The sequence below is a fragment of the Gossypium arboreum genome, chromosome 11 (genome assembly GCF_025698485.1).
Source record: "Gossypium arboreum isolate Shixiya-1 chromosome 11, ASM2569848v2, whole genome shotgun sequence".
In the NCBI taxonomy this organism is placed as follows: domain Eukaryota; kingdom Viridiplantae; phylum Streptophyta; class Magnoliopsida; order Malvales; family Malvaceae; genus Gossypium; species Gossypium arboreum.
The window spans coordinates 122,248,166-122,260,278 of NC_069080.1; the positions used below are offsets into that span (position 1 = coordinate 122,248,166).

At 27.0% G+C, this 12,113-nt stretch overlaps 1 protein-coding gene and 1 pseudogene across 1 annotated transcript; both read right to left on the reverse strand.

Moving 5' to 3' along the window:
* Positions 1-432: 432 nt before the first annotated feature.
* On the reverse strand, positions 433-3,685 carry LOC108471801 (importin subunit alpha-1b-like; annotated as a pseudogene).
* Positions 3,686-9,905: 6,220 nt separating this feature from the next.
* Positions 9,906-11,374, reverse strand: LOC108470934 (uncharacterized). The gene is made up of 5 exons (XM_017772464.2): positions 10,964-11,374; positions 10,772-10,859; positions 10,604-10,674; positions 10,338-10,394; positions 9,906-10,256 (listed from the first exon to the last, which is right to left on the reverse strand). Exons 1-5 carry the CDS (start codon positions 11,072-11,074, stop codon positions 10,107-10,109), a joined length of 477 nt encoding a protein of 158 aa, XP_017627953.1. The 5' UTR covers positions 11,075-11,374; the 3' UTR covers positions 9,906-10,106.
* Positions 11,375-12,113: the final 739 nt, after the last annotated feature.

Genomic DNA, 12,113 nt, shown 5'->3' on the forward strand with positions numbered 1-12,113 from the left:
CTAATTTTTTTTTTAAAATACTGGTATTTTTGTATACCAGTATGATACGATTTAAAAAAAAAAACTCTGGTGCTGGCCATTGACAGGCCAGAACAAAAAAAAATCAATTTTTTAAAGCCTGACACAATTATCAGGCAATCATGGGTCCAAAATACAAGTTGGTGCAGCATTGATAAGCCAAAACCCCATTCTACTATTTATTTTAGGTTATTCTGGATATTGTTTTTTAACCTGGGTTATTTTTATAAATATCAAAATTTTTTGGGTCAATTTAGTAAAATAGCCATTAGATGCTCATAACTGGAAAACTCTCAACCCTACATGGTTCCATTAGAAGACAAGCATGGAAAAAAAAACAGCATCGATCATATACCTCTAGTTGCCCCTGAAGAAACAGAGATCTCACACCCCCTGCACCTTGTTTTAGTGGTGTCACCAATATGTCTCGAGAACTTTCATAGCCTTTGTATGCATCTCAGTGTTATCATGAGATGGTAAATTCTCAATCTTATCTTGACCCTCTGCATTTCAACCATTTTTGCATAGAGATTCACTTCTCCAATAGTGTCCATATTTTAATCTGTTTCTCCTGCCACAAGAATGTTTTCAAGCCCTTTGAAGATAACTGTAACTATCTTTGGATCGGGGTAGCTGAGAAGATCACACAACGGCTTGATGCAACTTTGAGTTTCGAAGAACCTGAAATATGTGACATGCCCTGATGAGGTAGTTTTTCATTCATAATTTGCCAAGATGTGATTCCCTTACAAACTAATATAGGAATTTGTTTTCATACTTGATCTGATCATGAATCCCACCAGATGTAGCATTTTTCATGGCCCATGCAGCTTCTTTCTTAATATCATATTCAGCATTTTAAAGCAAATGAATCAAAGGAGCAATAATATTAGCTTCAATGACTGTAAAATGCATACCATTACACATCGTTTCATTGTACAAGTCAATGTAAACATTAACATTAGATTAGAAATTGATAAAATTACCAGGTGAAATATCAAGACCAAAAACAAACAACAAAAAAAAGATGCAAGTCCAACTGCTACCTATATCTGCTCCTTATTTTCTGCTATGATATTTGAGATTGTCTAATAAATTTTCTTCTTGATGCTATTTTCAAAAAAAAAAATTGTTTAAGGTTTAAAAGCCACGGCAATGCTTGATGATTTATGATACATTGTGTAGATAAAAGATCATTTTTAACAATCTTCACTCCACTTTAGGAACTAAGAGCGGCCGTAAATGTGGTTTTGGTGAGAAAACTAGTTATTCATAGAAGCAAAGAAAGATCCCTACTAGAGTAAGGTTATTAAAAAAGGGGGAAAAACTAAGTAATACTTGGGTTTGCATATCATCTCCTCTAACAATATTTCCAACTATTCGAAGAGCAGGAATTATCAACGAAGTTGATGGGTGTCTATGAAAGCCAGTGAATTTATTTTGGTCAGAAACGTTGGAAGTGCCTTACAATGCATAGTTTAATACATGATTCGACAAACAACTCACTATCTTAATCAGATTTCAAAGATAAATGAAAATGATTGTGCATTGTAAAGCAATAGTGTTGAACATGAAAAAACCTTGCTAATTTATGTCAAACAAACAACAGTTCCCCAAAAAAAGATGAAAAGAAAGTGGGGCCAAACCTAATCAAAAAGAGGCTGAGGCTTGTCCCCCAGCAAAAACTTTTTAGTGTCCATGTAGCAATCCTGAGCATAGAAAGTTTAGCATGCTCATTCAACTGGGCCAGCAAAGGAAGCAAACCACTATGGCCAAGGACAAGATCACGACATTTAGGAGAATCACCAGCAACATTTCCCAATGCAGAAACAACCTGAACTTCAAAAAAAAAAAAATACATAAGATTATAAAATATTCCATGTCAGCTTTTGCTAAGTAAAACTTAAATTTATGTGACATTCTAGCTCATGAACATTATGACTTGGGGAACCAAGTAACTTGACGAATATTGGAACAGCCTCGTTCTCAATTATCATCTTCGTGTTTTCAGATGTCCTAGAAGCAATATCTGTGACGGCACAAGTTGCCTCGTACTAAATAAATATTAAATTATTAAGAAATATATAAAAATAATTTTAAAAATAATTAATAAAAGGGTAAGTTACACCAATAGTCCCTAAATTTTATTCAAAATTACATTTCAGTCACTCAACTTTTAAAAGTTACATAATAGTCACTAACGTTATCAAATTATTACATTTTGTCACTCAACTATTAACTTCCATTAAAAATTAATTCAAAGAGTTAATAGCTAATTTTGTCCTTGAGCTATTGTTAAAAATCATTTTAATATTTTTAAATTTTCTTAACAATAATTGTAAAAAAAATCTTAGGCTCAAAATTATTACAAAATTTATAAAATAATTGAAAATCGTAATTTTTAAAAATATATTAAAAACTTAAATATGTATAAATATAAAAAATCTTAAAATTAAAATTAAAAATAAACTAACATTAATTGAAAATTTTTATTATGTAAAAGAATTTTGAAATTTTCAAACTAAATTCCATTTGTTTTCCACAGTTGATAAACACTTCCAAGCACATAAGCAACTTCATGTTGTTTTACCTAGAAATTGCTTTGCAAAATTTATTTTGTTTTATTTTTTATCTCAAAGCCCTGGTAAAATACATCCCAATGCAAGATTTGGATTTCAAAGATTGTTGTTGCTCGAGTTTTCAAGAAACAAAATCTAGGCTTATGACACCACATTCATTCTTAAAAATCGTAAAAACTTCTACCATCAATTGCCTATTTACAAGATTTTCCTGATAATTATGAAAAAAAGAAAGGAGAAAAAATTAAGAAAGAAGAGGGCAAGAAAAAAGAGCAAAATGTTCTATTATATTGTTAAGTTCTTTGGTAAATTTCAATTTTTTGAAATTTGAGATCTTTTCTTTTAGTTTATAATACAAAGTATTCTACTCTCTCTTTTTTTCTAAACCCATCATTTCTTTTCTGTAATTCCAGTTACTAGATTGATTGGATTTTTGAACAACTTTCAATTTTGGAATTTTAAATTTTTTAAATTTATAATACAAAGTGCTCTTTTTCTTTTCCAAACCCATCATTTCTTCCCTCAAATTTCAAGTCAAGATTTTACTTTCAGCTATAAATAAAACATTTATATTATTTTTAATGATTTGGGAAGAGCGAAACCAACGTTGATCTGCGTAAAAAAAGAAAAAAAAAAGATGATAATAAAGAGAGCGTAAAACAACAAAGCAAATGAAAAAACGAGTATGATCAAAATGAATGGTTATTTAATTTTTTTTCTGAAAGTTTAAAGTTAGATGTGGAAAAATTAGTTGCAAAATTCTTGATTTTTCTTGTTGCAATTGATTTTTATATGGATGTTTTATTTAATGTTACATTTCTTTTAATTTTTTTACAATTATTATTTTTAAGAAAATTTTAAAAATACCAAAATGATTTTTAACTATAGCTCGTGGACTAAATTAACTATTAACCTTTTTAGCTTTTGGTGCAATGTTAAATTATCAATCAAATGACAAAAATATAACAACTTAATTATGTTAGTGACTATTATGTAATTTTTGAAAGTTAAATGACCAAAATGTAATTTTAAACAAAGTTTAAGGACAATTGGTGCAGTTTACCCTTAATAAAACTTACATCATGCATGAGCCTGACTTATAGTTGTCTAGGTTTTTAAATATGAACAATCATTTGTCCTGATTCGTTTCAAATGAGTTCAAAACTAATCTTTTAAAAAATTAAAATTAAAATATTAATAATTATTTAACAATTCTAAAAATTAAAAATTTAAAGCAAATCAATATTTTATATATATTTAATTTTTAATAATTTATATATATATTCGAATATGTATTCAAATAACTTTTAAAAATAATGTTTTAAAAATAATAAATTAAAAATTATTAACCTATTATTATAAAAAATAATTAACCTACCTATTATTCTAAAAAGAATAATTAATCTATTAAAATTTATTTAATCATAATTATTAAAAATGACACTGGTACATAAATTACCGAATCTACATTCGATGCATGAATAACGTGGTCATGTGTATGTATGTATGTATATGCACACTCATAGGATCCAATTCTTTGCAGCAGCGTTAATTAGCCGCAACAATTATGTTTAAATAATTTTAATAGGTTACTCATTTTAATTTACTATTTTAAAACATTTCCTTTTAAAAGCAATTTGAATACATATTCAAATATACATATAAATTATTAATAAAAATTAAATATAAACATGTATTTTCAATTTTAATTTTTAATTTTTCATAATTTCTTAAATAAATTTAGTTTTGAAATTATTTAAAAATTTAGACAAACGGTTGTCGATTCAAATGAACCTAGATAACCATGTGTCCTGGTTTATTCTAGATGTAATTTTATTAATTATTTTTATATTTTATGAAAACAATTATTCATTAAAAATTTTAAAATTTGAAATTTTTTCTTAAACAATTATTCATTAAATTTAAATTTTTTTTATTATCATGGCATGTCATGTCAACATCCTTCCACATAACATGTCACGTGACATCTCTTGATAGTTATCATCTGTCATGTTAGCACCTTTAACGATTTTCGCTAATAAAAAATCTAGTTGATTATTTTTGTCATTAAAGATTTTAAGTTGCACGTTTTTTAAAATATTTAGTTCATTTTATTTTATTTTTTCTAAAGACTTTTTTTACCTTAAGTCTATTTTTAAGATAATATATTTATAATTCGTTTTATTTAAGTGAAAGGTTTTCTAAAAGATTTAAGCATTATTAATTCAAAAGATACAATTTAAAAGTAAAAGAAAAAATTCAATAAAAATAAAAAATTACAGACTAAAATAAGTCAATTCAAAATTATGGTAATTAAATTATGTGATAAGATTTTTAGTATTTAATAATATTTTTGTAGTAAATATTTTGAAATTTATGAAATTTAATAAATTTAATAATTAAGTTAAATTTTCAAAATCCAAAATTCAAAATTGAAAAATATAATTACTAAAAATAAAACTAAAGTAACAATTAATAACAAAACTTAATTATTTAATTGTTGGTGAATAATATAGTGGAAGTTGTGGGTTGTGTCTAGGTCCACTCAAAACGCAGATTCATTCACCCCAACCCAATAAAAACGCAGATTCATTCTCTCTATCACAATATCAAATTTAACACGCTATGTTGACTTTTGATATGCACCTTGCTTTCATGCACCGCAACGAATACAAAAAATCTAGGCCATTCCTTTTTTTTCTTTTTTTCTTTTTAACTTTGGAGAAAAATATTAATTCAAAAAATTAAATTTAAAAATATTTAAAATATCTGTAACAATTAATACATCTATTATATTATAGAGTAATTAAGTTGTCGATTGAATTATAACTCGACTGGCATGAATTTTGTTGTCAATATAGGATAATGTAGGTTTGAGTGCGTTTTTATTTATGAGTTAGAGAGGAATTATGAGCAGTTTTAAGTATTGTCTCAAAAAAAAAAACGAACATGATTAAAATAGAATAATTGAATTTGATTTCACTTGATTCAATATCATAAAAAAACAAATTAAGATTCTTTTTCTTTTATCTCTAATAATAATAATTAATTTTAAAAATAACTTTTCTAATTTTAATTTACTTTTATTTTACAATATAATTATTTTTCATAAGCACTGTTATTTTGAAAAAGACTATTTTAGCACTTACAAATAGAAGTGTTCATGGGTCAGGTCGGGTCGGGTTCAGACGGGGCCTAAGCATGATATTAACATATTTTATGCTTGCGCAAGCCCGGCCCAACCCGAAATATTGGCTTAAAATTTTGCTCTAACCCACCCATATTTGTTAAAAAACTAACTCAAGCCCATTTTAGGCCCGCCCGTATTATTTTCAATTTTTTTAAAAATATTTATATTATATTATATTATTTTAATATTTAATAATTTTATAAGTTCTTTATTTATTGAAATTTTTATATAATCATCTTAACATTATTTTAATCTTTGCATTAGAGTAATATTATATATTTAGTATAGGTTTATTTTTTAATGTGTTTTAAATTACATAATATACATTCAAGGTCCGAGCCCGACCCATATTTTTTGAACTTAATTTTTTGTACAATCCTATTTTTCAGACCTAATATTTTTACCCGAAACCTTCCCAATTTTCGAGCAAACCTTCGAATCTAGGCAAATAACCAACTCATGAACAGGTCTACTTACAAAGTCGTTATATGAATTTTAGTATATATATAATTACTAAAAAATTTTCAATAGTATATAATTATTAAATATTAAATAAAAATAATTATATTATAAAAAAAAAATTATATGGGTAGACTTAAATGAAATTGAGTTAATCATTTATTTGAGTTCTAATATGCAATGCCAAGTAGTTTCGCTTTCTCATTTCGAGAAGTGCATTGTTGGAACTGGGTTGGAACGTCAAGTAGCTCTAGATTTAGGAGTTTCGGCTATAGCTAATCACGAAGGAAAGATCATTTCTACCGATACTGACAAGATTATTTTATCGGGCAATGGAGATGCTCTAGGCATTCCATTAGTTATGCATTAACGTTCCAACAAAAATACTTATATGCATCAAACTGACCTGGTTTGATGGGGTAAATGCATTAAAAAGGGAGTCGAATTTAAATAATTATGTACTGGTTTAAATATGCTAAATGTCTCTATATTCTTTTGAAATTTAAAATTTATTCCTTATATTTTAATTTTAAGACATTGAGCACCTATACTTTTTATTTAAAAATCTTTATACATTCATCCAAATTCACAATTATAGAAAAGATAATATTTTTTCTAGTTCTTATGTTTACAGTTTATCCAATTAGGTCCTTTCTTTTTAAATGTACATAAAAATTATAAATTTTTAAATTTTCAATAAAAATCCTAAAATATTTAAAAATTATACTTTCAAAATTATGAAATATATATATATATTTTTAAAAGTTCAGTAAATTACAAAATAAAAAATAAAAATGTGTTATTTACTTTTTAATGGTAATAAGATTTCTCCAAAGTTTGACTTGTTACTTTAGTAGTTTTTTAACTTTAATTCAAAAATTATATTAAATCCCATTAAAATTGATTGAATAAAGGTCAAATTCTTCTATTAGACCTGTACTTTATGTAAGTTGTGGATTTAGTGCATGTACTTCAATTTGGTCATTTCAATCCCTGTACTTTTAGAATTTACAAATTTTAGTCTTAATCAAATGATAACTATTAAATTCATTAAGTCAAGTTATGTTTTTTTTCCTAAATCTTGATATGTAAAATATATTACCACATGTGTAATGCTATGTTTGTTGTTTTTTTTCACATATTACTCACAAAAAGCCAGTTAAAATTTAAAAAATAGCCACTAAGAATGATCCAATTGGTGAACATAAATTAAATCTATAACTTTATGCATAATATAGGGCTAATGACATAATTTAACCAAACAACTTTAACTATTACCATTGGGTTAGGACTAAAATTTTAAAATTCTAAAAGTACAAGTACTAAAAATGACCAAATTAAAGTACATGTACTAAATCCACAACTTATGCAAAGTTCAGAGTCCAATAGCAAAAATTAGCCTTAAATAAATAACTCAAAACTTTGAAGTGACCTCATTACCATTCAAGAAGTAAATAACATATATTTTTTGAATTTTATTGAAAACATAAAACTTCTAATTATTATGTACTTTAAAAGATTAAAAGACTAAATTGACAAAAATTATAAATGTTGAGAGCTAAAAAATTTTCTTAATTCAACTTGATGCCTAAATCAAATGGCATCATATAACCTAATAAATACTTGATGCATGTACTCTAAAAACATATGTACTTAATTTAGGAAAAAAACTCAAAGTACGAAATTGACGTTAAAGCTAAATCAAACCAAATTGGGATAAGAAAAACTTCAAGTGTCCAATTAAAAATTTTAAATATTAAATTGATTATTAAAATCAAACTCAAATACTAAAGAAATATATTAACCTTTTCTATAATTACAAAATAAAAGGACCAAAATTTTAAAATTAAAGAAAACAGAAATTTAATATTATAAAAATTAAATTAGAATTTCAAAATAAATAAAGTTGAATAACATATTTAAACCTAGACCCAAATTCAACCCTCACCTAACATCTCAAAATTTTCAATTGCAAATTGCAGTACACCCTAAATTCCTTTTCATAATGAAAAAAAAAAAAAGATATGGCTAGACGAAACCAACTGTCTCTTTTTATCTGACAACTCCACAGACTTCTCTACTGTATCCGATTTAATTAAATAAGTTATTTAAAAATTTTAATTTAATTATAAATAAAAAATTTAATAATTAATCGATTTAATTGATATCATCTATCAAATCTAATCCAATTCGTCAAGAACAATGATGAACGAATTTTAGTCACCGCTTTTCATGACTGGCAAAAAGGACAACCGACTTTCATCTTTTCTTTAATTTTTATCCATCCCATACAAGCAATCGGATTTAGATAATCACCACTTTTTAACCAAAAAAAATAAAAAAATCAAATATTAAAAGCCAAAATTGAATATATTCTTTGCATGTGCTTTCATTAAAAGGCAAAACGATAAGATACATTAAACAGAGTCCATTTTTTTTTAAAAAATGGTTCCCATTTAATTATTTGTTTTATTTTAAATATAAGTAAAACTAATAATAATAATAAATTAATATGAAGGGTTTTTATCCTAATATTATAAAAAATTTATACACAAAATAGATTGTCGGTCAGATTAATTATAAAATATTATAAATTTTGAGGTCGTGCCTACCTGACGAGCTCAATACAATTTTTTAATATTAAAATTCTTTTCATTTAAAAAAAATATTATTATATTTTTAAATATTTAAAATAATATATGGGTAAAAATATGAGTTTTATACAGGTGAGAAATACTCGAAACAGATCGAGCCTGTCAAGTAATCGCGCCTGATAGGTAAGCACAACTATCACGTCAGCTCCTCTACTCTCTTTTTTTCTTCTTTCCCGAATTGCCCTTGTATTGCACATTTTCATAAAATATTTGTTTTTTTAACAAAATTTCTAATATCTTGTATAATATGTCATGCATATTTTATTTTTATTAAAATATTTAAATTTATATTTAAATCTTCGCTAAAATTATAAAAATTGATATTTAAAATTTTTTATGAGGCCAGGCAAGAGGAGTTTTTTAAATAAAATTTTTAAATAAAAAAATTATATATCTAAATAAATTGTCAGCTAAATTACAAAAAATTTAGGCACATCAACATATTATATGGGTATTAAAAATCCTGTTAAAAAAGAACAAATATTTTACGAAAATGTGCAACACAAGGACAATTCAAGAAAGAAGAGAAAAAGAGAGCAAGGGGAGCTGACGTGGCAATTGCGCCTACCAGGCGCGACTAGTCCCACCTATCTAACAGGCACGACCTGTTTTTGGGTATTTCCTATTCGTATTAAACCCGTATTTTTACTTATATATTATTTTAAATATTTAAAATAATAATAATATAATAATAATTTTTTTAAACAAAAAAAATTAATATTAAAAAATTATATTACGCCTATAAAGTGAGCGCGACCCAAAATTTATACCATTTTAATAATTAATCTTGCTGACAATTCATTTTAATGTATAAAAAATAATTTCTTTTATAATATTTGGTAGAAAACCCACATATGAAACATTATCCAATATTACAGATTTACCACCTAGATATAAACAAATTGGTGCATGAGAAACAAGTGTCGGATGGTCCTTCAGCTTCCACGTCGACTTTTCAAGAACTCAATGCCAACTGTCAAACCCATTTTTCTAAAATCAAATTAATTTTTTTAAAAAAACATAAATTTATTATTTAACTATTAAAAGCTCAAGAGATTCCACATGATTCCCAAATTGGTTCCTAAAACTAAGCAACACTTGGTTTTTCTCCCATAATTATGAAAGAAATTAGCCCTAATTGTAGTTACTAATCATGGGATTAATCAAACACAAATTGAGTTTAGATGGTAAAGCTACCACGCATCATCAACACCGAGAGCTGTTCCTTTTAGCCGCACTGCCCTTTGATGGAGTGACGCGTGCTGTCTTCGTCACCGTTGGATCGGTGTTTATGTCGAAGCTGATGCCATCAACCATATCTGCAAACATCCTTTGCAAATCCTCAAAACTATCACCCTACACAAATTATCAATGGTCGGTCAATTGGATCATAATTACATATATAACCTTCTAAAAGTAATCAATCCAAGGGCCCACCTCGTCTTTCACATTATTCATCATGGACATCATCTCTTGCATAAAATCACAGAAGTCCTGTCTTGCAAATTTTCATAAAGTTCAGGGACTAAAATTGAAAACGGAACAGTAAAAAACGTTTTAAATAGGGAACTAATAAAGAAATGTTAAAATAATTGATATTCTAAAGCCAATCATTTCACGGAGCCCAAGGTAAAAGACCGACAGGTCCGACAACGTTTTATTGAAAAGAAAAAAAAAAAAAAGGAGGAGATATTTTTACGCACTTGGTCTTCTTCTTCCAAGGGATCGTAAAAGCCGGCGTCATACATTGATCGCTTGCTCTCGTCGGAGAGGACTGCGAAAATTTAACGGCCGATTACATGAATAAAAAGGTTTACATAATTCAAAGGCGATAAATGAGAGGGACTTATGTAGTGATATGAAATTGTTACCGGAATAAGCTTCCTGGATTTGCTGAAACCGACGTTTGGCTTCTCCGGCGATCCCTGGGTTTCTGGCGTATCTGTCTGGATGCCATTTCTTCCAAAAACGAAAACATTAAGAGAAGAGTTAAATTTGATTCCCGTATTCTAAATCAATGAAAGTATAAAATAAAAGAACAAGGAGGGGAAGAGTTCGATCACCATAGCGAGCTTTCGATAAGCAGTGCGGATATCAGAGAAAGAGGCATCCTTACGAATTCCAAGAACGGAGTAATAACAAGATCCGCCGTGGGATCCTCCTTCTCGATCCATCTAAGCCGTCCAAAATCCTCCCTCTCTCCCTGCCGCCACTCTTCAAGAACAAAAAGCTACAAAAATCTCATAGCTTTCTTCGACCTTTTAAACAAAAACCAACGGGTAAACGAAAATCAAATGTACATTTAAAAAAAGAGTCTAAAACACTAGTCTTTCTTATGCTGTTGATTTTTTTGGGGGCGTTTGGAGAGAGAGAAAATATCTAGGGTGAAATTTGTGAAAGGAGAGGAGATATAGAGAAAAGAAACTTCGAGAGATTTTGGCTGAAATAAAAGTCATCCATGTTGAGCTAGATATTTTCTAAGCGAGTTTTTTAAATACCACTGGATTTCTGTTCGAATTACGAGCTTTGCCATGGGATGCTCCTTTTTTCTTGCGAATCTACTTGCCGCTTTCTGGTTTGGTTTTTCAGTTTTGGATCCAATCCTTCTAAATTATTAACCTTTTCCTTTTCTTAAAGTTAAATATTTTCCATTATGTAAAAAATTATTTATTTTACTGTCACTTGTTAATTAATGGAAATTAATTTATTAATTTATAAAATTAATAAAATGTTAAAATATATATTAATTGATATTTTCATAATTAAATCTCTTTTCTCTTATATAAAATATAATATATGAATATTTATTTGGTACAAAATAACACATAAAATTAATTTTTATTCGATATACACATTTAAAAATACATCAATTTTTTCATGATAATTATGTATACAAAATCAAATTTTATTTATTATATTACATTAGATAAAAATTTGTTATAATTTTGATATTTTTATTTATTGTTTAAAAGAAATATAAATCTAATCAACATTTATCAAGATATGTAAGACTTCACGTCTCTCAAAATTATCATGATTTAAGCCATTGTTGTCCTTCATTTTATAGTTATTAAATAGTACAATCCAAAGAGAAGTTGACAATGCTTAAGTTTTTGTAATAATATTGATTGAGTCTTATCTCGATTAATATAAATATTATTGTCAATGTATAAGAACGTGAGTTCAAGTGTGGTGAAGCGCATTATTCTTGGC